This window comes from Anguilla rostrata, chromosome 1 (assembly GCF_018555375.3).
Source record: "Anguilla rostrata isolate EN2019 chromosome 1, ASM1855537v3, whole genome shotgun sequence".
NCBI lineage: Eukaryota > Metazoa > Chordata > Actinopteri > Anguilliformes > Anguillidae > Anguilla > Anguilla rostrata.
In genome coordinates, this window is record NC_057933.1 from 190407 (window position 1) to 216281 (window position 25875).

Sequence of the window (25875 nt, forward strand, 5' to 3'; positions counted from 1 at the left end):
GGAACCAGGACAATTAACTGATTAAAGGGCGGCTCGACTTTGCAGATGGTCTTGGGTCGCTACAATAGCCTTGATTTGTTTGAAAGAATCGCTCATTTATGAAGAAACGAGTATTTTTGGCGATTGTATCTGGAGTTGCTCCTCTTATTAATGTAACACTCCGTGCTCTGTTACTACTGGAGCGACGAGCCATGCGGATAAATATTAAATAAGATCCGTTAACTGGGTACAGACTAATTTGTCGTGGATGTGTGACGTTTATGATTGACTTTATAATGTATGCTCTGATTATGCTGCCATTTGACCATACAATGAAAGTTAGCGTGCAACAAAATATAGGAATCTATATAGCGGCGCCATTACTAGATGTTGCTCACGTTATAAGCACGCGACGTGCGTCAGCCCTGTGGCTTAGGCATGAGTGTCGTCTCAAAGCAGCAGTTCACCAGCACGCGGACTGTGCTTTCTATGTTTTTGTAATAATCAATACGCACATGCACCGGATGATAACATCTCTATCAGTTTAGTCTCACCGTAGCCAACAGCCGTTTTTGCGTGCAAAGCACACAAAACGTCAGATCATCAGGTAGATCATATACTAAAATGTGTTCTGAATAGTATAATGTATTTGGGCTACTCATAGGCTAAAGTGAATTACACGTGCTGTAAATCAGTGAAATTCAGCCTCTTGCCTTCAGTTAGCCTAGCTTGTTGCTTTCTCTAGAGATAAACTATATCGTATCGGTAATGTGTTATTATAGAATGTGCTATGTTTTGTATTTAGTCATCGCCCTGATGCGTATGACTTCAACATCACGTATTTTGATCGGAGACCCTCCTGTGTTCTCTGGTTAAGGCACAATGCAGTTTATCCGTATGTATCTGATACAATTAGAATTGCGCGCGCCGGCTGCACGGACGCGTCTTTTTATGGAGGAAAAAAATCTCTGCGTCACCAGTGAAGTAGGCTACGTATCGGGTCCATTATTTATTAAATAAAAACATTGTTTATTCCAGGAGATACAGAAGTTTATGTACTCGAACTTGCCAACAGTTTAACCATTTCACTACCCTCCCAGATGCGTATTAGGGGCAAAGCGCTCGTGTTGCTTTTCCTAGTTGCCATCAGCAGTTGTGCTGAAGTTTGTCTTGAGCTGAAGTTGCAGGAGAACATACATCCAGCGCATGCGCGATAAACGCACATCAGCTCCAAATAAGAGTTCGCTAAAGAGAAACGAGGTGAGTTCCATACATTTCAAATAATATCTACTTAATAATGCAGTTAATGACGCGAACAACCGCAGCTGTCAACAGGGCAGTTTTTGTTTTACAATTTGCACCGACTTTAGTTCTTCTCGCTATGAGATACAACACTACATAATTTAAATTACAAAGGCAAGTTTGCATAGAAGAAATTAAAAGCAAAGCAATTCTATATGTGCAGCTAGCTAACGTTACTCATAACGTATAATTACGATGTGTGTTAATTTAATGATTTCTGTTATTGTGCGGTGCACTTAAATATTTTCCTGTTTCGCAAAAAGTGGAAACTTTGTCTTGTATGGATTATGATTACTTCTAGCTAGGTAGCTATGATTGCTCGGTAGCCAGTAAGCTAGCGCTAGCTAGTCATTTGAACTGCTCTAGCAAGCAAGCAAGCTACTTAGCTGTCGAGCTAGCCAGCATACATTCCGTGACAAGGTAAAGTAAGGAAGAAACTAATGGCGAAAAAAACCCTCAGAATTACAAGATAGCATAGTTCACTTTTGGGTTGTTGTGTCAAATAATAGCCACACTTTGTTTATTTAAATTAACCACTATTATTATTTACATAGTTTTAACGTGTTGGGGGCCTCTTCCTCTCCTCCGCCATTTTGTATCAGGCAAATGCTAATAATGGGCGCTTGTACATTACACTTATTTATGATAGGAATAAATTCTGAAAAAAAACTTGAAAACGCAAGCAAACGCATTTGATGCGTCTCGTTTTGTTTGTCAGTCCTAATACGTCTCCAGTGCGTCGCGAAACAAGGTAAACATATTTTTAAGTTATCGTAAGGCCAAGAACGAAACGGTAATGTTATCATTAAAAGATAAAATTTAAGTTTGAAGTTACACAACAGAAAACAACCTTAAATGATGCATTGTTAAATTGTCTTCCGTTCCTAACTGTTTATTAGCAACCAAACAACCGAAAACATTAAATATTGTGAAAACAAGTGAAAGCTACACTTGTCCTTCTAATTTGTGTTTGTCTCTCAGTTTGTGACTTGTACTCGTAAACATATTCATTGGGTAACATATCCATGGCTGTTTTGGCGTTTATTTAGGATTGTGTTGTGCTTAAATAGTAAATATTGCATGTTTTTGTTCCTTATTCGAACAGCATACAGTAACTCGCACTGTAGTCGCCCTCTAACGGGGGTGATGGGAATGACAGGTCTGGTTGCTCCCTCAAACTTTTCTCAGGTATTTTCTATCTAGAAGAATGTCAGGCAGCAATGTCGTAAGAAATTGGTTATACGCACTTTAATCGATAGGCTATCCACACACCGAACGATGATTTTTATGTTTGGTTTCCTTGAAGAGTTTCGGTTATTATGCTGTTAAATTACCCTGCATTGCGTCGGTTGAGTTTATTTATTTATTTTCTTTCCGTTCCGTAAGCACAAGTGCCCTCTGTACTTTTTACCAAACGACAGAAACTCCATGTCGGGTAGCCAACGTTAGTTTGTAAAGTTTTAACGTTTCGTTGAAGTTCACTGACATTGACAGCGAGGTGAAGGTGACAGATGTGCAGGGCTATTCAGAAGCGAGCTGTCTGGCGAGTTTACTAGTTTTTATACAGCGTCAAGACATGCTTAAGGTTGCGGTCGTTACGTTTTAAATTACCTGGTTACCGAGTTTCTTTAATTGTACGCGAAGCCCTGTAGGAAAAGTTCAAGATAGTGTGTTTATTTCTATTGTGGTATAGTAGGTTATCTTTTTTGAGTTTGGGGTGTGTACATTTAATTGGTCTATACCTTTGGTAAGTGATCAATGCCTTTTTCACATTGTTTTGAAAAATCCGATAGGGTGCCTCCAGTCAGTGTTTACGGCAGGCACGAGCTGAAGTTTGATCTGCAGGTACTGCTGTTAGGCGCTGTACGTTAGCGACGTTACACATTAGCTTGTATTTGAACGCGACCGTGCTGCCCTGCTGGCCTGGCTGGGCACTAACGGCGGGGGTGTCTTCTTCCTCTCCCGCAGGTGGTAAGGAGAGCAGGGCGAGATGGCTGACACCCCCCCCACCGATGCCCCCTCCTCTGGGGGAGACTTTGACATGATGGACGCACTGGACTGGAAGGATGGGATTGCATCTCTCCCTGGCAGTGACATCAGGGTGTGGATCTAACACTTTGTGTGGAATTCTTTCATGTATTTTGAAAATAATAATAAAGCATTTTTATCGTTCTCACAACAAACTATGTCTTTGCTGAAACCTATGAGCTCCTGTGACCAACTATGACACAAGCTTGTGTGTGTGAGTGTGTGTGTCGGGAGTTGACTGTAACTAAGGGGGTGTAATGTTTCCTGTTGGCTGTAGTTCCGTATGACTGAGTTTGGGACTCTGGAGATTGTCACAGAGGTGGAGGCTGATGCTTCTCTGCCCAGCACTGAGATCCTGACCCCCCAGAACCAGGACCCCTGCGCGTCACACAGCCCCACCCCTCCCCCGGAGACCGTGGACCCTGGCCTGTCACAGGCCTCCGGGCCTGAAGGTAGAGTGGCGACGGGGCTTTAAGGCCTGTGCGTTTACTCATGAGCAAAGTGCAGTGCAGCCGGAGGGGGGGTGGGGGGTGTGTGAGGGGGTGGGGTGTGTGTGATGGGGTGGGGGATGTGCATGGCGTGGGTGGGGTGTGTGTGGGGGGGGTGGGGTGTGTGTGTGGGGGGTGTGTATGGGGGGTGGTGGGGTGTGTGTGGTGGGGTGTGTGGGGGGTTGGGGTGGGTGGGGGGGTGGGATGTGTGTGTGAGGGGGTGGGGGTGTGTGTGGGGGGTGTGTATGGGTGGGTGGAGAGTGTGTGTGGGGGAGTGGGATGTTTGTGTGGGTTGAGGGGTGTGTTTGGGGGGTGGAGTGTGGGAGGGTCGGGGGTGTGTATGGGGGGTTGGTTGGTGAGGTGTGGGTGGGTGGGCGTGTGTGTGGGGGGTGGGGTGTGTGTGGGGGCTGTGTGTGGTGAGTGGTGAGTGTGTGCGGGGGGGTGGGGGATGTGTGTGAGGGGGTGTGGGGTGTGTGGGGGGGTGTGTGTGGGGCGTGTGTGTGAGGGGGGTGGTGAGTGTGTAGGGGGGGAGCTAGCCAGAGAGGTTTTATTGAACATGATCCTGTTATTGGACAGTGCACCTGCACCATAGCCTTTGTAACCGTGTGTGTAAAATATGTTACACATTCCCATGCTGAGAAACTCTTTTCTGCTGGAAATGCTTTTTGCTGTGTAGGTCATGTGTAGTGGTTGTTTCTAAGCATGATGGTTGTGCAGTTGTGTGTGATTGTTGTTTTTCAGTCTGACAGTTATGTAATTATTGTGTGCAGTGGTTGTTTATGAATGCTTATGTTTATGACAGTAGGGGGTTATTGTGTCTAACAGTTATGTTTGTGAATGTAAAAGTTGTGTAACTGTGTTTGAATGTGGCAGTTGTGTGTGATCGTGGTGGTTGTGTGTGTGACGTGGGGGTGTGGTGGGGGGGGTGTGTATGTGGTGTGTGTGGACCGTGGTGGGTTGTGGGTTGTGTGTGTAATCGTGGCGGTGTGGTGTGACGTGGTGTGTGTGGACGTGACGTTGTGTGTGTGACCGTGGGTTGTGTGTGTAATCGTGGCGGTTGTGTGTGTGATCGGCGTTGTTTGCGTGGTTGTGTGTGTGACCGTGGCGTTGTGTGTGTGACCGTGGTGGTTGTGTGTGTAATCGTGGCGTTGTGTGTGTGACCGTGTCGGTTGTGTGTGTAATCGTGGCGGTTGTGTGTGTAACCGTGGCGGTTGTGTGTGTGACCGTGGCGTTGTGTGTGTGACCGTGGCGTTGTGTGTTGACGTGGTGTTGTGTGTGGACCGTGGCGTTTGTGCGTGGGTGTGTGGACCGTGGCGGTTGTGTGTGTGACCGTGGCGGTTGTGTGTGTAATCGTGGCGGTTGTGTGTGTGGACCGTGGCGGTTGTGTGTGTGACCGTGGCGTTGTGTGTGTGACCGTGGCGTTTGTGTGTGTACTGTGCGTTGTGTGTGGTGACCGTGGCGTTGTGTGTGTGAGTGGCGTTGTGTGTGTGACGTGGTTGTGTGTGTGACCGTGGTGGTTGGTGTGCGTGGCTTTTGTGTTGACCGTGGCGGTTGTGTGTGTGACCGTGGCGTTGTGTGTGTATGTGGTGATTGTGTGTGACGTGGGTTGTGTGTGTACGTGGCGTTGTTGTGTGACCGTGGTTTGTGTGACCGTGGCGGTTGTTGTGTGACCGTGGCGTTGTGTGTGTAATCGTGGGATTGTGTGTGTGACCGTGGCGTTGTGTGTGCGTGGGTGTGGTACCGTGGCGGTTGTGTGTGTGACCGGGTGTTGTGTATGGGCGTGTGTGTGACCGTGGGTGTATGTGTGACGTGTGTTGTGGTACGTGGCGGTTGTGTGTGACCGTGGCGTTGTGTGTGTGACCGTGGCGGTTGTGTGTGTGACGTGCGTTGGTGTGTGTGACCGTGGTTTGTGTGTGACCGTGGCGGTTGTGTGTGTGACCGTGGCGGTTTGTGTGTGTAATCGTGGTGGTTGTTGTGTGACCGTGGCGTTGTGTGTGTAATCGTGGTGGTTGTGTGTGTGACCGTGGCGTTGTGTGTGTGACCGTGGCGTTGTGTGTGTGACCGTGGCGGTTGTGTGTGTGACCGTGGTGGTTGTGTGTGTAATCGTGGCGTTGTGTGTGTGACCGTGGCGTTGTGTGTGTGACCGTGTCGGTTGTGTGTGTAATCGTGGCAGTTGTGTGTGACCGTGGCGTTGTGTGTGTGACCGTGGCGGTTGTGTGTGTAATCGTGGCGGTTGTTTGGCTCTTGCAGACGGCCCCCTGACGCCGGTGCCGGAGCTGGAGCCTCAGTGCTCTGTGGCCCTGGAGGAGGCCCCCAGTGTGGAGGTGCTCAGTGTGGAGGCCCCCAGTGTGGAGGCCCCCAGTGTGGAGGTGCTCAGTGTGGAGGCCCCCAGTGTGGAGGCCCCCAGTGTGGAGGTGCTCAGTGTGGAGGCCCCCAGTGTGGAGGTGCTCAGTGTGGAGGCCCCCAGTGTGGAGGTGCTCAGTGTGGAGGCCCCCAGTGTGGAGGTGCTCAGCTGTGGCTCCTGTGGGCTTCCCGGCTCCCAAGAGGCTTTCCTGCTGGGCAAGTTCTGCAGCCCTGCCTGCGTGCAGCCTACCAGTGGCAGGTACGCCTCTTTCCATCCCTCTCTCTCCCTTTCCATCCCTCTCTTTCTCTTTCATCCCTCTTTCTCCCTTTACATCCCTCTCTCTCCCTTTCCCTCCCTCTCTCTTCCTTTCCATCCCTCTCTCTGCCTTTTCATCCCTCATTCCCCTGTGTACACTAAGGTGGATAATGTGTAGACCCTATGCGTAATTTATGGGAATATATGTATTCTATGGTAAGGATTGCATCTTGTGGGAAGGTATATATTCTATGGTATGGTGTGTATCTTATGGGAGGGTGTATATTCTTTAGTAAGCTGTGTATCTTATGGGAGGGCCTATATTCTATGGTAAGCTGTGTATCTTATGGTAAGGTGTATATTCTATGGTAAGGTGTGTATGTTATGGGGGGTGATGTGTTTCTGAAGGTCCACCCCAGGGGATCAGAGAGAGAGGGGCAGGGCAACCCCCGTCCCAGCTGCGGAGGGTGACAGGTTGGGCAAACGCGTGAGGAAGAAGAGGAAGTTGTACATGGACTCTGCTGACGACGATGATGAAAATGTTGAGGAGGAAGAGGTGACTCGATTCTGCTCGTAGCATAGCCCAGTTTTAGTAGCAGAGTGAACTCCAGAGTTGAACTAATATTATGGATTTTAATATCAACAAAAGTCTTAAGAAAATGTGTGTGCAAAGAATAGCATTTGCAGATAATTTTTTTCACCTGTTCAGAACAATCTGCTTTTATACTGAAAGAGTTGGCTTGTAAGAAAGGGCATTGGCTAATTATGATGAGTGTTCAAATGTAATGAAGTAATTCAATGAACCATAATAGTACTGAAAAAGTGTTAAATAACATATATGCTTTGCTTATTCATTTAGTATGCAAAGTTCTGTTATTGAAGAAAAATATTCATTTTATTCTGTTTATTACTGAAGGAAAAAGCAAAAGTATGCAAAGGGAGGAGAGCAGCGAAACTGGCCCGGCTGGGTGAGTCACATCTGCGTTATGCTGTATTGTATTACATTACATTACATTACGCTACATTACATTACTACATTACATTACACTGCATTATATTACATTACTACATTACATTACACTGCATTACGTTACATTACTGCATTACGTTACACTGCATTACATTACATTACTGCATTACATTACATTACTACATTACGTTACATTACTGCATTACGTTACACTACATTACATTACTACATTACATTACATTGGTCGGCCGAGTTATGAAGTTACACCATTTCTGCTCGAATTTATCAAGGCTCTGCGTAATGTAGAGGGTATTGTGTACAAGTTCGTATTTATATACACAGAGGCACACACACGCATTCCTATGGCTACGCACACCTACAGGCCTCACACACACCTTCACCTATACTCACACCTACAGGCCATACACACACCTTCAACTATACACACACACACCTTCACCTATACACACACCTACAGGCCATACACACACCTTCAACTATGCACACACCTACTGGCCTCACGCACACACACACACCTTCATCTGTACACACACCTACAGGCCATACACACACCTTCAACTATACACACACACACCTTCACCTATACACACACCTACAGGCCATACACACACCTTCAACTATGCACACACCTACTGGCCTCACGCACACACACACACCTTCACCTATACTCACACCTACAGGCCATACACACACCTTCAACTATACACACACACACCTTCACCTATACACACACCTACAGGCCATACACACACCTTTAACTATGCACACACCTACTGGCCTCACGCACACACACACACCTTCATCTGTACACACACCTACAGGCCATACACACACCTTCAACTATACACACACCTACAGGCCATACATACACACCTTCAACTATACACACACCTACAGGCCATACACACACACCTTCACCTATACACACACCTACAGGCCTCACACACACACACCTTCATCTGTACACACACCTACAGGCCATAAACACACACACCTTCAACTATACACACACCTACAGGCCATACAAACACACCTTCACCTATACACACACCTACAGGCCATAAACACACACCTTCTCCTATACACACACCTTCACCTATACACACACCTACAGGCCTTACACACACACACACCATCACCTATACACACACCTACAGGCCATACACACACACCTTCACCTATACACACACCTACAGGCCATACACACACACCTACACTTTTCACACACCTACAGGCCTCACACACACCTTCACCTATACACACACCTACAGGCCTCACACACACACACCTTAATCTATACACACACCTACAAGCCATACACACGCACCTTCACCTATACACACACCTACACTTTACTTCACTCTAGTGTGTTTCTTTTGCATCTCTGCACCTTGAACTAATGCACATGTTGTACGTCGCTCTGGATAAGAGCGTCTGCTAAATGCCTGTAATGTAATGTAATGTAATACAGGCCTCACACACACTCGTAAAAAGCTCTGTATGCACGTGAACGCAGGCTGACCTTTGACCTGTTTTCTTGCAGTGACAGCTCCACCCCCCAAGAAAAAGGCATGGAGTTGGGCAACTTACCTGGAGGAGGAGAGGGCCATCGCTGCACCTGTCAAGCTCTTCAGAGAGGTCAGCCTCCCCTGGATCAGCCTGTCAGTGATCATGCACATGTTCAGCCAATCAGAGACCTGGGAAAACCCAGAATGAGAGCGAGGCATGGCCAGGCTCACTGAACACAAGCACATTGAGTACTGTGGGTGGAGATGAAGGAGTGTGGAGGTGGATGAGTGGAGATGGAGAGATGTGGAGATGGATGAGTGGAGATGGAGAGGTGTGGAGATGGAGGGATGAGGAGGTGGATGAGTGGAGATGGAGAGATGTGGAGATGGATGAGTGGAGATGGAGAGGTGTGGAGATGGAGGCATGTGGAGGTGGATGAGTGGAGATGGAGAGCTGTGGAGATGGAGGGATGAGGATGAGGAGGTGGAGATGGAGGGATGAGGTTGTGGAGGTGGATGAGTGGAGATGAAGAGCTGTGGAGATGGAGGGATGAGGAGGGATGAGGATGTGGAGGGAGGTGGTGGGATGAGGGTGTGGAGGTGGATGAGGAGATGGAGAGCTGTGGAGATGGAGGGATGTGGAGGGATAAGGATGTGGAGGTGGATGAGTGGAGATGGAGAGCTGTGGAGGTGGATGAGTGAAGGTGGCGAGCTGTGGAGATGGAGGGATGAGGAGGACTGCTGAGCTGACTGTGCTGCTGGTGTTTTGCAGCACCAGTCCTTCCCGCAGAGCCGGAACAGCTTTAAGGTGGGGATGAAGCTGGAGGGCCTGGACCCCTGTCACCCCTCCCTCTTCTGTGTGCTGAGTGTGGCCGAGGTGAGTCTGGGGGGCGGGGTCAGTCGGGCGGGGGGGCGGGGCCAGTCTAGGCAGGCTGAGCGAGGGTGTGTGCTATACATAGTGTGTGTAAAGATGGGCTTCATGGTGTTGGGGTTCAGGGCAGGGGGCTCTTAGTCTCTGGAGATGCGGGGGGATCAGTCGCTGAAGTGTTTACGCTGAGCTGCTGTGACTAGCCGGGGGGGGGGGGGATTCTGAGGTCCCTAAGCCCCCTTCCCACCCCTCCCCCTCAGGTACAGGGGTACAGAGTCCGGCTGCACCTAACACCCCTCCCGCCCCCTCAGGTACAGGGGTACAGAGTGCGGCTGCACTTTGACGGTTACCCCGAGTGCTATGACTTCTGGGTGAACGCAGACTCCTGGGATATGAAGCCGGCGGGGTGGTGCGAGAAGAACGGACACAAGCTGCTGCTGCCCAAGGGTACGGGGGGGACGGGGCGGGGGGTGGGGGGGGGATGCTGCCCAAGGGTACGGGGGGGAGGGGGTTTGCTGCTGTTAATAGGAAAGTAACGTATGTTCTTTTAGAGCTCATTCTGGAGATTATATTTTATTGAGTAAGTAGAGGGAATAGGCTGAGCATAGTCAGATTTTGACTGTTTAATATAATATTAATAAGGAACACCAACTTGCTTTCATGTGTGTTGTGTAAATTAAATCATATTCTGCAGATTGCTAGAGCAGGTATTCAGTTCAGTCCCTCAGGGGCCCTGTATTGATGCCTGCAGTCATTCTCACCTAGGCTGCTGGCTTCAGTACTGGTGTGCAGCTGGGTGTGGCCTGGTTGGTGGTTGGCTGTGGCCTGTTGGTAGTTAGGTGCTCGTTAACTGTGGCCTGGTTGGTGGTTGGGTGGGGCCTGGTTGGTGGTTGGCTGTGGCCTGGTTGGTGGTTGGTTGTGGCCTGGTTGGTGGTTGGTTGTGGCCTGGTTGGTGGTTGGGTGGGGCCTGGTTGGTGGTTGGGTGGGGCCTGGTTGGTATTTGGCTGTGGCCTGGTTGGTAGTTGGTTGGGGCCTGTTGGTAGTTGGGTGCTCGTTAGCTGTGGCCTGGTTGGTGGTTGGCTGTGGCCTGTTGGTAGTTGGGTGCTCGTTAGCTGTGGCCTGGTTGGTGGTTGGCTGTGGCCTGGTTGGTGGTTGGGTGGGGCCTGGTTGGTAGTTGGCTGTGGCCTGGTTGGTGGTTGGGTGGGGCCTGGTTGGTAGTTGGGTGCTCGTTAGCTGTGGCCTGGTTGGTAGTTGGCTGTGGCCTGGTTGGTGGTTGGCTGTGGCCTGGTTGGTGGTTGGTTGTGGCCTGGTGGGTGGTTGGTTGTGGCCTGGTTGGTGGTTGGGTGGGGCCTGGTTGGTATTTGGCTGTGACCTGGTTGGTGGTTGGTTGGGGCCTGGTTGGTAGTTGGATGCTCGTTAGCTGTGGCCTGCTTGGTGGTTGGGTGGGGCCTGGTTGGTGGTTGGCTGTGGCCTGGTTGGTGGTTGGGTCTGGCCTGGTTGGTGGTTGGTTGTGGCCTGGTTGGTGGTTGGGTGGGGGCCTGGTTGGTAGTTGGTTGTGGCCTGGTTGGTGGTTAGTTGTGGCCTGGTTGGTAGTTGGCTGTGGCCTGGTTGGTGGTTGGGTGGGGCCTGGTTGGTGGTTGGTTGTGGCCTGGTTGGTGGTTGGTTGTGGCCTGGTGGGTGGTTGGTTGTGGCCTGGTTGGTGGTTGGGTGTGGCCTGGTTGGTGGTTGGGTGGGGCCTGGTTGGTGGTTGGGTGGGGCCTGGTTGGTGGTTGGTTGTGGCCTGGTTGGTAGTTGGCTGTGGCCTGGTTGGTGGTTGGGTGGGGCGTGGTTGGTGGTTGGTTGTGGCCTGGTTGGTGGTTGGGTGGGGGCCTGGTTGGTAGTTGGTTGTGGCCTGGTTGGTAGTTGGCTGTGGCCTGGTTGGTGGTTGGTTGTGGCCTGGTGGGTGATTGGTTGTGGCCTGGTTGGTGGTTGGGTGTGGCCTGGTTGGTGGTTGGGTGGGGCCTGGTTGGTGGTTGGTTGTGGCCTGGTTGGTAGTTGGCTGTGGCCTGGTTGGTGGTTGGGTGGGGGCCTGGTTGGTCATTAGCTCTGGCCTGGTTGGTAGTTGGCTGTGGCCTGTTTGGTGGTTGCCTGTGGCCTGGTTGGTAGTTGGCTATGGCCTGGTTGGTGGTTGGGTGGGGCCTGGTTGGTGGTTGGTTGTGGCCTGGTTGGTGGTTGGTTGTGGCCTGGTTGGTAGTTGGCTGTGGCCTGGTTGGTGGTTGGGTGGGGGCCTGGTTGGTCATTGGCTCTGGCCTGGTTAGTAGTTGGCTGCCTGGTTGGTGGTTTGGTGGGGCCTGGTTGGTGGTTGATTGGAAAGTGGTGTATGGCCTGATCATTGCATGTTTACATGTTACAGGCTGCCGGGACGGCGAGTTCAGCTGGAACACGTACGTGAAGAACTGCCGTGGCCAGATCGCCCCCAAACACCTCTTCAAGAGCCTGAACACGGTGAGGGCGGAGCTTCCTGTGGTGGGTGGTGTGTAAGTGTGTAAATGGGCGGTGTGTAAATGAGTGGTGTGTAAGTGTGTAAATGGGTGGTGTGTAAATGGGCAGTGTGTAAATGAGTGGTGTGTAAGTGTGTAAATGGGTGGTATGTAAATGAGCTGTGTGTAAATGGGTGGTGTGTAAATGAGCTGTGTGTAAATGAGTGGTGTGTAAATGGGCGGTGTGTAAATGGGTGGTGTGTAAGTGTGTAAATGAGTGGTGTGTAAATGGGTGATGTGTAAATGAGCTGTGTGTAAATGGGTGGTGTGTAAGTGTGTAAATGGTTGGTGTGTAAATGAGCTGTGTGTAAATGGGTGGTGTGTAAATGAGCTGTGTGTAAATGGGCGGTGTGTAAATGGGTGGTGTGTAAGTGTGTAAATGAGTGGTGTGTAAATGAGCTGTGTGTAAATGAGTGGTGTGTAAATGGGCGGTGTGTAAATGGGTGGTGTGTAAGTGTGTAAATGAGCTGTGTGTAAATGGGTGGTGTGTGAACGGTCTTTCCCTGCCCCAGTCGGTGACGCCCTCTGGGTTTCGGGTGGGGATGAAGTTGGAGGCGGTGGACAGGAAGAACCCTTCGCTCATCTGCGTGGCGTCCATCGCCGCTGCTGTGGACAGCCGGCTGCTCATCCACTTCGATAACTGGGACGACTCGTACGATTACTGGTGAGTTCGCACTCTGGACTGCTGGACGACTCATACGATTACTGGTGAGTTCGCACTCTGGACTGCTGGACGACTCATACGATTACTGGTGAGTTCGCACTCTGGACTGCTGGACGACTCGTACGATTACTGGTGAGTTCACACTCTGGACTGCTGGATGACTTATACGATTACTGGTGAGTTCACACTCTGGACTGCTGGACGACTCGTACGATTACTGGTGAGTTCACACTCTGGACTGCTGGACGACTCGTACGATTACTGGTGAGTTCACACTCTGGACTGCTGGATGACTCGTACGATTACTGGTGAGTTCACACACTCGACAGCTGGACAACTCGCACGAGGACTGCTGAAAGTTCACACACTTTACTCTTTTTAGGTGTTTACTTTACTCCTGATGTGCTTCTGTGTGTTTGTATGGAAGGTGTGATGCCAGCAGCCCTTACATCCATCCTGTGGGGTATTGCGAGGAGGCAGAATTAACCCTCACAACACCGGCTGGTGAGCAGCATTATCAGGCCGTCCATTTTCGTGTGTGTGTATGTGTGTGCGCGTGTGCGTGCCTGTGTGTGCGCGTGTGTGTTTGTGTGCACGTGTGTGTGTGTGTATGTGTGTGCACGTGTGTGTGTAAGGGTTCTATGTAATTTATGCAGGATCCTGGAGTAACACAGCTTGTTTCTCTCAGAGTACAAGCATCCCAAGAGCTTTTCCTGGGAGAAATACCTGGAGGAGACAGGAACGCAGGCAGCTCCGGCCAGAGCATTCAAACAGGTGAGAACCCAGCTTACCTGCCATTACCTTAGAAACACCAATCAAACAGCTGAGAACCCAGCTCACACACTGTTACCTTAGAAACACCAATCAAACAGCTGATAGCCCAGCTCACACACTGTTACCTTAGAAACACCAATCAAACAGCTGAGAACCCAGCTCACACACTGTTACCTTAGAAACACCAATCAAACAGCTGAGAACCCAGCTCACACACTGTTACCTTAGAAACACCAATCAAACAGCTGAGAACCCAGCTCACACACTGTTACCTTAGAAACACCAATCAAACAGCTGAGAACCCATTTGTTGTTCGGGACCTCACAGAAATGAATGGTTTTAAAGCATAAACTAATAAGGGAGGATAATCTTGATGAGTGAAATATGCCTTTAAGGAGCCCAGTTTTAGTCTGTGTGGTATATGTGTGGTATGTGTGTAGTATGTGTACTAAGTGTGTAGTATTTGTACTATATGTGTACTATGTGTGTAGTATGTGTTCTGTGCATATAATATGTGGAGTATGTGTGTAGCTTGTGTGTAGTATGTGTATAGTATGTGTAGTATATGTGTATTATGTGTGTAGTATGTGTGTAGCATGAATCTCATGTGTGGATATGCCCATCCCCCCCCCCCGCCCCCCCCCCCCCAGAGACCCCCCCATGGGTTCCAGGTGGGTATGAAGGTGGAGGCGGTGGATAAGAGGAACGCCATGCTCATCAGGGTGGCCAGCATCGCGGAGGTGGAGGAGCACCGGCTAAAGGTGCCCCACCCGCACACACCTTCCTTTCTCACCTGCACACCTGTATGAGCTAACCACACCCTGCGCACCTGCTCACCACACCCTGAACACCTGTATGAGCTAACCACACCCTGCGCACCTGCTCACCACACCCTGCACACCTGTATGAGCTAACCACACCCTGCGCACCGGCTCACCACACCCTGCACACCTGTATGAGCTAACCACACCCTGCGCACCTGCTCACCACACCCTGCACACCTGTATGAGCTCACCACACCCTGCACACCTGTATGAGCTCACCACACCCTGCACACCTGTATGAGCTCCTCACACCCTGCGTGTGTGCGTGTGTGTATGTGTGCGTACTTTTGTGTGTGTATGTGTACGTGCGTGTGTGTATGTGTGCGTGTGTGTGTGCAGTCTAACCAGGCTCCTCCCCTGCAGATCCACTTTGACGGCTGGGGTATGGAGTATGATTACTGGCTGGATGCTGACAGCCCCGACCTGCACCCTGTGGGCTGGAGCCAGAAGACCGGGCACCCCCTCCAGAACCCCCAAGGTACCAATTCAGGGGACCCCCCACCTCTGAGTGTGTGTGTCGCTGGTCTGTGTGTGTGTGTCGCTGGTCTGTGTGTGTGTGTCGCTGGTCTGAGTGTGTGTGTCGCTGGTCTGTGTGTGTGTGTCGCTGGTCTGAGTGTGTGTGTCGCTGGTCTGAGTGTGTGTGTCGCTGGTCTGAGTGTGTGTGTCGCTGGTCTGTGTGTGTGTGTGTCGGTGGTGTGTGTGTGTGTGTGTGTCGCTGGTCTGAGTGTGTGTGTCACTGGTCTGAGTGTGTGTGTGTCGCTGGTCTGAGTGTGTGTTGTCGCTGGTCTGATTGGTCTGTGTGTGTTCGCTGGTCTGAGTGTGTGTGTCAGCTGGTCTGGTGTGTGTGTCGCTGGTCTGAGTGTGTGTCGTGTGTTGTGTGTCTGTCAGTGTGTGTGTCGCTGGTCTGAGTGTGTGTGTCGCTGGTCTGATGTGTGTGTGTCGCTGGTCTGATTGTGTGTGTCGCTGGTCTGAGTGTGTGTGTCGCTGGTCTGATTGTGTGTGTCGCTGGTCTGAGTGTGTGTGTGCGCTGGGGTTGTGTGTGGTTGTTGTGTGCCGCTTGGTCTGATGTGTGGTGTGTGTCCTTGTCTTGGTGTGTGTGTCGCTGGTCTGATGTGTGTGTGTCCGCTGTGTTTGCCTGGTCTGTGTGTGTCCTGTCTGAGTGTGTGTGTCGCTGGTCTGAGTGTGTGTGTGTCGCTGGTCTGTTTCAGGGTCTTCGGATGCTTCCACGCTCCTGGGACAGGGGTGCCCCACCCCAGGCTGTAATGGTGTGGGCCACGTACGGGGACCCCGCTACGGAACGCACTACACGTCAGTACCCCAAACCCCCTCGCCCGAAAAACCCCTCGCCCGACAAACCCCCTCGCCCGACAAACCCCCTGAAATATTTTCCTGCATTCTTTAGCTGCAGTGCCTGGACATCTCTTAACTTCAGTCATCAGTGATTAAGAGATTGATACAGTAGATTTAGAGCTATACTCCTCAGGGTGTATACTTGCCCTCATAACTTAGTCTCAGACTCCAAGACCTCATCCTCCTTATTACCGTCTGTGCCAGGGTAGTAATGAGGTGTGTGTGCGTGCGTGCGTTTGTGCGTGTCTGCCTACCTGCCTGCCTGCCTGCGTGCGTGCGTGCGTGCGTGCGTGCGTGCGTGCGTGCGTGCGTGCGTGTGTGTGCTCGTATGCGCGGGGTGTGTGTCTGCAGGGCAGTGAGCTGTCTGTACTCCTATGCACGTGTGTGTCTGCAGGGCGGTGAGCTGTCTGTACTCATATGCGCGTGTGTGTCTGCAGGGCGGTGAGCTGTCTGTACTCCTATGCGCGTGTGTGTCTGCAGGACGGTGAGCTGTCTGTACTCATATGCCCGTGTGTGTCTGCAGGGCGGTGAGCTGTCTGTACTCATATGCGCGTGTGTGTCTGCAGGGCGGTGAGCTGTCTGTACTCCTATGCGCGTGTGTGTCTGCAGGACGGTGAGCTGTCTGTACTCATATGCCCGTGTGTGTCTGCAGGGCGGTGAGCTGTCTGTACTCATATGCGCGTGTGTGTCTGCAGGGCGGTGAGCTGTCTGTACTCATATGCGCGTGTGTGTCTACAGGGCGGTGAGCTGTCTGTACTCATATGCGCGTGTGTGTCTGCAGGGCGGTGAGCTGTCTGTACTCATATGCGCGTGTGTGTCTACAGGGCGGTGAGCTGTCTGTACTCCTATGCGCATGTGTGTCTGCAGGGCGGTGAGCTGTCTGTACTCATATGCGCGTGTGTGTCTGCAGGGCGGTGAGCTGTCCGTACTCAGAGCTGAATCTGAATAAGGAGGGGCTACTTCCTGACCGGCTCAGTGGGGAGAGGCCTGCTGCTCTCGCTGGGCCCCACCGTGGGCGACGCCCCGATCTGCCCACCGCCACCCCCACCCCCACCCCCAACCCCACCCCCCCGGAGCTGCCCGACCCTGTCGACGACTCCCCCCAGTCCAGGTGCGTGTACGGATGTGAGTGTGTGTGTGTGCATATGCATGTTTCTCAGTTTAAAAGTCGCCAGTATCGTCCATTCAAACACACTAAAGGCCACCTTGCTGATTCAGTGTAGCCAGGCCTAGCAAGTTAAGCAAGCAAGTTAAAGCTGCTCTAAGTGACTTTTTTTAGAAAGATGTCAGGGAACGGTCGTGCTTTACTGGCAGCAAACAGAAGGAGCTGCTGTGGGAGCAATCCTGCACCATACAGTTTATACTGTACACTCTCTGACTGAGCGTGCTCTCTGAGTGTGCTCTCTGCCTGAGCGTGCTCTCTGTCTGAGTGTGCTCTCTGCCTGAGCGTGCTCTCTGCCTGAGCGTGCTCTCTGCCTGAGCGTGCTCTCTGTCTGAGCGTGCTCTCTGCCTGAGCGTGCTCTCTGCCTGAGCGTGCTCTCTGTCTGAGTGTGCTCTCTGACTGAGCGTGCTCTCTGAGTGTGCTCTTTGCCTGAGTGTGCTCTCTGCCTGAGTGTGCTCTCTGAGCGTGCTCTCTGCCTGAGTGTGCTCTCTGACTGAGCGTGCTCTGACTTAGTGTGCTCTCTGCCTGAGTGTGCTCTCTGCCTGAGTGTGCTCTCTGACTGAGTGTGCTCTGACTTAGTGTGCTCTCTGCCTGAGTGTGCTCTGACTGAGTGTGCTCTCTGCCTGAGTGTGCTCTCTGCCTGAGCGTGCTCTCTGACTGAGTGTGCTCTCTGCCTGAGTGTGCTCTCTGACTGAGCGTGCTCTCTGCCTGAGTGTGCTCTCTGACTGAGCGTGCTCTGACTGAGTGTGCTCTCTGCCTGAGTGTGCTCTCTGCCTGAGCGTGCTCTCTGACTGAGTGTGCTCTGACTGAGTGTGCTCTCTGCCTGAGTGTGCTCTCTGACTGAGCGTGCTCTCTGCCTGAGTGTGCTCTCTGACTGAGCGTGCTCTGACTTAGTGTGCTCTCTGCCTGAGTGTGCTCTCTGCCTGAGCGTGCTCTCTGACTGAGCGTGCTCTCTGCCTGAGTGTGCTCTCTGTCTGAGTGTGCTCTGACTGAGTGTGCTCTCTGCCTGAGTGTGCTCTGACTGAGTGTGCTCTCTGTCTGAGTGTGCTCTCTGTCTGAGTGTGCTCTCTGACTGAGTGTGCTCTCTGACTGAGCGTGCTCTGACTTAGTGTGCTCTCTGCCTGAGTGTGCTCTCTGCCTGAGCGTGCTCTCTGAGAGCGTGCTCTCTGCCTGAGTGTGCTCTCTGTCTGAGTGTGCTCTGACTGAGTGTGCTCTCTGCCTGAGTGTGCTCTGACTGAGTGTGCTCTCTGTCTGAGTGTGCTCTCTGTCTGAGTGTGCTCTCTGACTGAGTGTGCTCTCTGACTGAGTGTGTTCTGTCTGAGTGTGCTCTCTGAGTGTGCTCTCTGTCTGAGTGTGCTCTCTGTCTGAGTGTGCTCTCTGACTGAGCGTGCTCTCTGCCTGAGTGTGCTCTCTGAGTGTGCTCTCTGACTGAGTGTGCTCTCTGCCTGAGTGTGCTCTCTGCCTGAGTGTGTTCTGTCTGAGTGTGCTCTCTGTCTGAGTGTGCTCTCTGACTGAGCGTGCTCTCTGCCTGAGTGTGCTCTCTGTCTGAGTGTGCTCTCTGTCTGAGTGTGCTCTCTGCCTGAGTGTGCTCTCTGCCTGAGTGTGCTCTCTGTCTGAGTGTGCTCTCTGCCTGAGTGTGCTGTGACTGAGTGTGCTCTCTGACTGAGCCTGCTGACTGAGTGTGCTCTCTGCCTGAGTGTGCTCTGACTGAGCGTGCTCTCTGACTGAGCATGCTCTCTGCCTGAGTGTGTTCTGTCTGAGTGTGCTCTCTGACTGAGTGTGCTCTCTGCCTGAGTGTGCTCTGACTGAGTGTGCTCTGACTGAGCGTGCTCTCTGACTGAGTGTGCTCTGACTGAGTGTGCTCTCTGACTGAGGTGCTCTCTGCTGAGTGTGCTTCTGCCTGAGTGTGCTCTCTGTCTGAGTGTGCTCTCTGCCTGAGTGTGCTGTGACTGAGTGTGCTCTGACTGAGCGTGCTCTCTGACTGAGCGTGCTCTCTGCCTGAGTGTGCTCTCTGCCTGAGTGTGCTCTGACTGAGTGTGCTCTCTGACTGAGCCTGCTGACTGAGCGTGCTCTCTGCCTGAGTGTGCTGTGACTGAGTGTGCTCTCTGACTGAGCCTGCTGACTGAGCGTGCTCTCTGCCTGAGTGTGCTGTGACTGAGCGTGCTCTCTGCCTGAGTGTGCTCTCTGACTGAGCCTGCTGACTGAGTGTGCTCTCTGCCTGAGTGTGCTCTGACTGAGCGTGCTCTCTGAGCATGCTCTCTTACTGAGCACGCTCTGTTCCGCTGCAGTGGGGGCAGGAAGTCGTGGATTGGGGAAGGAGACCGTTCGGGCCGCAGCAGCCTGTCAGAGCCATCGCACTGTGGAGACGAGCGGCCAGGGGGCGCTGGAGAGCACAGTCACAACGGCACCAAGCCTAAGAAGTATGTGGGTGTGTGCGTGTTTGTGTAATGTATAGAATGTGTGTGTCTGTGTCTGTGTACAATGTATTGTAATGTGTATGTGTGTCTGTCTGTTTGTCTCTGTGTATAATGTATAGTAGTGTGTGTGTGTGTGTGTGTGTGTGTGTAATGTATAGAATGTGTGTGTGTGTCATTACATTACATTACAGGCATTTAGCAGACGCTCTTATCCAGAGCGACGTACAACAAGTGCATTAGTTCAAGGTGCAGAGGTGCAAAAGAAACACACTAGAGTGAAGTAAAGATCGTAGTGCCAGAAGTGACCACATAGATCAGGACTCCAACCCTGTAGGGTAACCTGTTCAGCAAACAAACAATCCTGCCAAGTACAAACTAGCACTGAAATCACATTTGCCTAATCAGAATCAGACAAAAACAATCCTGCCAAATAAAAACGAACGGAGGTGCCAAGCGTCCAGAGGTGGCAGAACGGAGAGGTCTGGCTGGTGTGTAGGGTCTGATGATCCTCTGGATGTATCCTGGTGCTGACCCCTTAGCTGCCTGGTATGCAAGCACCAAAGTCTTAAATTTGATGCGAGCCATAACAGGCAGCCAGTGGAGGTCAGTGAGCAGGGGGGTGACATGGGAATGTCTGGGGAGGTTGTAGACCAGACGCGCTGCAGCATTCTGGATGAGCAGCAGGGGTCTGATGGAGGATGCTGGCAGACCAGCCAGCAGCGAGTTGCAGTAGTCCAGGCGGGACAGGACCATCGCTTGAACCAGGAGCTGGGTTGCGTAGGTGGTGAGGAAGGGGCGGATTCTCCGGATGTTGTACAGGAAGAACCTGCACGTTCGACTCAACGCCGTGATGTTCTGGGAGAGGGACAGTCTGTTGTCCATCACCACTCCAAGGTTTTTTGCGGTGGGTGATGACACCACGGTGTCCCCTAGGGAAATGGAAAAGTCAAGGAGGTTAGAGGATGGAGCAGGGATGAAGATCATCTCTGTCTTACCTGGGTTTAGCTTAAGATGGTGGTTATCCATCCAGCTCTGGATGTCCCTCAGGCAAGCAGAGATGCGAGCGGAGACCTGTGTGTCAGAAGGGGGGAAGGAGAGAAAGAGTTGGGTGTGATCAGCATAACAATGATAGGACAAACCATGGGCAGAGATTACAGGACCAAGAGATTGGGTGTACAGGGAGAATAGGAGGAGACCAAGGACTGAGCCCTGTGGAACTCCTGTGGCAAGGGGGCGAGGTGCCGATACTGCACCAGCCCAGGCGACTTGGAAGGAGCGACCGGAGAGGTAGGACTCGATCCAGTCTAGTGCTGTGCCACAGATCCCCATAGCTGCCAGGGAGGACAGGAAGGTGGGGTGGTCGACTGTCTGTGTATAATGTAATGTGTGTGTCTTTCTGTCTCTGTGTATAATGTATAGTAATGTGTGTGTGTGTGTATATATAATGTATAGTAATGTGTGTGTGTGTGTGTAATGTTTTGAATGTAAGTGTGTGTGTATAGAATGTATAGTAATGTATGTGTGTGTGTGTGTGTGTGTATATATATAATGTACAGTAATGTGTATGTCTGTCTGTCTCTCCGTATGATGTATAATAATGTGTGTTTGTGGGGTTGTTTACAGATCAGGGCAACTCCCAAAGTGTCTGAAGCTACACTTTGTCAAACAGGAGCCTGGAGGTACAGTAAACCTGCTCCTCTCTCTGTGACCCCACCCCTCTGTGTGACCCCGCCCCTCCCTGTGTGACCCCGCCCCTCTCTGTGTGACCCTGCCCCTTCCTGTGTGACCCCGCCCCTTCCTGTGTGACCCCGCCCCTCCTGTGTGACCCCGCCCCTCTCTGTGTGACCCCGCCCCTCCCTGTGTGACCCCGCCCCTCCTGTGTGACCCTGCCCCTTCCTGTGACCCTGCCCCTCTCTGTGACCCCACCCCTTCCTGTGTGACCCTGCCCCTCTCTGTGTGACTCCGCCCCCTTCCTGTGTGACCCTGCCCCTTCCTGTGTAACCCCGCCCCTTCCTGTGTGACTCTGCCCCTTCTGTGTGATCCCACCCCTTCCTGTGTGACCCCGCCCTCTCTGTGACCCCGCCCCTTCCTGTGTGACCCCGCCCCTTGTGTGTGTGCTGTTCTGTAAAGCTTGCTGTGTGCGGACGGTGAACCCTGTTCTGTGCATCTGTGCAGTTGGTTAGGTGTGTGTCTACTGTAATCCCTGCTCTGTGTGTATCTGCGCAGAAGATAAACCCTGCTCTCTCTCTGTCTGTACAGACTGTAATCCCTGCTCTCTTTGTGTATGCGCAGACGGCCCAGACGGGGCAGTCAGTCTGCAGCAGGCTCTGCATGAGTCTGTGTTCAGCCCCAGCAGCCCCATGCAGCGCATCCTGCTCTGCTGGGATAAACACTGCAAGCTGCTGCCCGAGGTGCTGGGCCTCACCGCCCGCCAAGTGGCACAGTGGAGCACTGACGAGGTACTGCACACACACATACACACGCACACACACACACTCACACACACACACACACACTCACACACACACTCACGCACACACACACACTCACACTCACATCACACACACACACACACACTCACACATACACACGCACACACACACACTCACACACACACACACACACTCACACACACACTCACGCACACACACACACTCACACTCATACACACACACACACACTCACTCACGCACACACACTCTCACACACACACACTACACACACTCCACGCACCACACACACACACTCACTCACGCACATGCACTCACTCTCACACACACACACACTCACACTCACGCACACGCTCACTCACACTCACACACACACACACTCATACAAACACACACACTGACGCACACACACACCCATACACACGCACACTCACGCACACACACTCTCACACACACACACACACACACACAAACACAATCACACACACACACGCAGATACACACACACACTCTCACACACGCAGATACACACGCACACATGCTCACACGCTCTCTCACACACACTCTCTTACACACACGCGCACACACACATACACACACACACATGCTCACACACACACACACAGGCTCATTCACCTGTGACATCACTTCCACCCTTATCAATGAGGGCGGACCTTCTGTTCTTTTGACCAATCAGGTGGCCAGCTTTGTCCGGGGCCTGCCAGGCTGCAGAGATCATGCTGTGACCTTTAGAAATGAGGTAAGACGTTTATGTGGGCTGTCCTCTCACACTGGCTGTGGCGTGAATTTTGTAGGCGTGGTTTAAGGTGTGTGTGGATATTATTTGAGGTGTGGGTGTATGTGGGTATGGTTTAAGACGTATATGGGTGTGGTGTAAGGTGTATGTGGGTATGGTTTAATGTGTGTGTGGGTGTGGTTTAAGACGTATATGGGTGTGGTTTAAGGTGTATGTTGGGCTGGTGTTTGGTTACGTGGGTGTGGTTTAAGGCATATGTGGGTGTGGTTTAGTGTGTATGTGGGTGTGGTTTAAGGTGTATGTGGGTGTGGTTTAAGGCATGTGTGGTTTAATGTGTATGTGGGTGTGGTTTAAGGCATATGGGTGTGGTTTAAAGTGTATGTGGGTGTGGTTTAATGTGTATGTGGGTGTGTTTTAATGTGTATGTGGGTGTGGTTTAAGGCATGTGTGGGTGTGGTTTAAAGTGTATGTGGGTATGGTTTAATGTGTGTGTGGGTGTGGTTTAAGGTGTATGTGGGTATGGTTTAATGTGTATGTGGGTGTGGTTTAAGGCATGTGTGGGTGTGGTTTAATATGTATGTGGGTGTGGTTTAAGGTGTGTGTGGGTGTGGTTTAATATGTTTGTGTGTGTGGTTTAATGTGTATGTGGTTGTGGTTTAAGGTGTATATGGGTGTGGTTTAATGTGTGTGTGGGTGTGGTTTAAGGTGTATGTGGGTGTGGTTTAAGGTGTATGTGGGTGTGGTTTAATGTGTGCGCTCTTGTCTTTATAGCAGATTGATGGCGAAGCTTTCCTGCTGCTCACGCAGGCCGATATTGTCAAGATCCTCAGTATAAAGCTCGGCCCCGCCCTCAAGATATACAACTCCATCCTCATGTTTAAGAGTGCCGACGAGGAGTGAGCCACACCCCCTGCCCCCTAAACCAATAAGAACAGACCTGGAGCCCCACCCCAGTGCCCTAAACCAGTAAGAACTGACCTGGAGCCACGCTTCAGAACCCTAAACCACTAAGAACAGACTAGGAGGTCCGCCTCTGCACCCTGAACCAATAAGAACAGAGCAGGACCCCCTCCCCAGATTTATTAACCAAAAGAACAGAGTTAGTCTTCCTTCTGAGGCCAGTGAGGTGCACTGTGTGCAGGTGTTTGTGGAGGTCACAGGTGTAGCTGTGCCTGCGAGGTGTCTGGTGTGTGTGTGTTTGTGTGTGTGCGTGCGTGCGTGCGTGTGTGTGTTTGTGTGTGCGTGTGTGTTTGTGTGCGTGCGTGCGTGCGTGCGTGCGTGCGTGCGTGTGTGTGTATGTATGTGTGTGCACACCTCCTCCAGCATCCTGTTCCATCCTCTGTCTGCCGTCTCAGTCCGGCTGAGTAAATTAGCTTTTAATTTTATGATTGATTATTAAAACGTGGTGCTTGTTAAGTGCGGTCAAAACAAGCGCCATAAACCCCTTTTACTTGAATAATTACTCTATGAATTTTTAATAACAGCAAATACATTTTTTAAAATAATTTTCTCCCATTTGGATGGGAGCTTTGAGCAGACAGGAGAGGATGTTTGGAGTTCCGTGCAGTTCTCCATCTCTCCACCAGGGGGAGACCCAGGACAGCCTGTCGAAGGGGTGGAGGGTAGGGATAAAGCAGGGTTTAGGTTCAGTTATTTTAGGGTGCTTTGATCCTGTATCCCGTTAAGGGCTTTTTAAGGGCTTCACTCTAAGAGTTAGTTTGTCCCGCAGTTAAGGAATTTAGGAATAACCTGGTTGTCACCAACAAAACTGGAAATCCTGAGTATACAAGTATATATTATCTTACATATAAGCCCTTATATATCCCCTCAATCATAAAAACTCACATGCCTTGGTTGTGCATCTGAATGCATTTTGAAATATGTTGTTGATACCTAAATGATGAATATGCAAAAGAAATTTATGTAAAAAAACATTTTTTCATGTATAAATATGGCCTCGATATACTTCAGTGTATGATAGTGTAAATAGAGCTGCAGTCGGAAGGTAGACTGTATAGAAACACTCTACAAAGGGAAATAGGCCTAAATTAAATAACCTACATTTTCCCACAGAAAGCATTTCCCTGTAGTTTACATGAATACCTTTGGCCTTTTAAAGGAAAATCTTAAAAATGTCTCAGTAAAAATCTGGGATGAAAGCCCACGGTTTAATTGAAATGATTCTAATTTATTCCTGTGTAAATTCATGTAATTTGTACAGCTTTTGTGAGAAATTTTTAACCTGATTGTCAGTGTTACACAGTGATACCTCTTTGAACCTCAGCTGAATGAGTCCGAATGTACTTCAGCAGTTGTTTTTGTCCAAAACTGGTATTTAAGTATTTTATTTAAGAAGTCTTGATAGAATTGACTGGTGGTTTATGAGGATGTTGGTGCTGGCAGGGCAGACGGTTTCTGTATTTATGTCGGCTGAGTGCAGAAATAAAAGCTAATGGATGCAGACACCCCTCTGCAAAACACAGCTCTGCCCTTTAATGTCCCAGTGAGCTTACTGCCTGCATGCAACACAAACACGCAACACACACAGCATGCAAACATGCGACACAAACATGCGACACAAACACGCAACACACACAGCATGCAAGCATGCGACACAAACATGCAACATGCAAACATGCGACACAAACATGCAACATGCAAACATGCGACACAAACACGCAACACACAGAGCATGCAAACATGTGACACAAACATGCAACACACAGAGCATGCAAACATGTGACACAAACATGCCACACAAACATGCAACACACAGAGCATGCAAACAAGTGACATACATGTGACACACAAAGTACTACATTCAAACATGCAACACACAAATGTGCAATATGCAAACATGCAACATGCAATGCGCAAACATGCGACACAAACATGCAACACACAAGCAAGAAAAAAAGGCAAGCATGCAATACAAACATGCAACATGCAAACATGCGATACAAAAATGCAATACAAACATGTAACACACTAACCATTTGTGTATGTTCATGTCTTGCTTTGTGTTAAAAGTCTGAGTGGATGGTGCTCCATGAAGGTTCCATTGTAGAGTTAATGACAGACTGGAGGACACTGCTCAGTGATGCTGCAGGGTCACGTTATTAATCGGAGGGAATGAAGCTCCTCAATCAAACCGCATGTTTATCAGCCATCATTCAGAGACCTGTCTGACTGCGT

The 25875-nt window shown here is 50.8% G+C and overlaps 1 protein-coding gene and 1 long non-coding RNA gene across 13 annotated transcripts in view; one reads left to right on the top strand and one right to left on the bottom strand.

The window, feature by feature from the left end:
- l3mbtl1b (L3MBTL histone methyl-lysine binding protein 1b) overlaps positions 1-25162 on the top strand; it is a 43683-nt gene extending 18521 nt beyond the window's left edge. For 2 of the 12 annotated variants that reach the window (XM_064327496.1, XM_064327236.1), the window contains exons 2-22: positions 3250-3382; positions 3587-3761; positions 6048-6399; positions 6805-6951; positions 7309-7364; positions 8931-9025; positions 9668-9772; positions 10075-10210; positions 12156-12247; positions 12795-12946; positions 13374-13450; positions 13635-13720; positions 14371-14481; positions 14908-15022; positions 15753-15852; positions 16805-17005; positions 19345-19476; positions 21097-21152; positions 21733-21932; positions 22621-22683; positions 23452-25162. In XM_064327496.1, coding sequence (XP_064183566.1) covers positions 3272-3382; positions 3587-3761; positions 6048-6399; positions 6805-6951; positions 7309-7364; positions 8931-9025; positions 9668-9772; positions 10075-10210; positions 12156-12247; positions 12795-12946; positions 13374-13450; positions 13635-13720; positions 14371-14481; positions 14908-15022; positions 15753-15852; positions 16805-17005; positions 19345-19476; positions 21097-21152; positions 21733-21932; positions 22621-22683; positions 23452-23580 — 2691 coding nt within the window. In that variant the 5' untranslated portion in view covers positions 3250-3271 and the 3' untranslated portion in view covers positions 23581-25162. The other 10 variants (XM_064326978.1, XM_064327406.1, XM_064326886.1 and 7 more) reach the window with 10 other exon arrangements.
- Positions 8198-8932, bottom strand: LOC135251136 (uncharacterized). The gene is made up of 2 exons (XR_010329093.1): positions 8635-8932; positions 8198-8598 (listed from the first exon to the last, which is right to left on the bottom strand). It is a non-coding gene; the product is annotated as an uncharacterized LOC135251136 (long non-coding RNA).
- Positions 25163-25875: the final 713 nt, after the last annotated feature.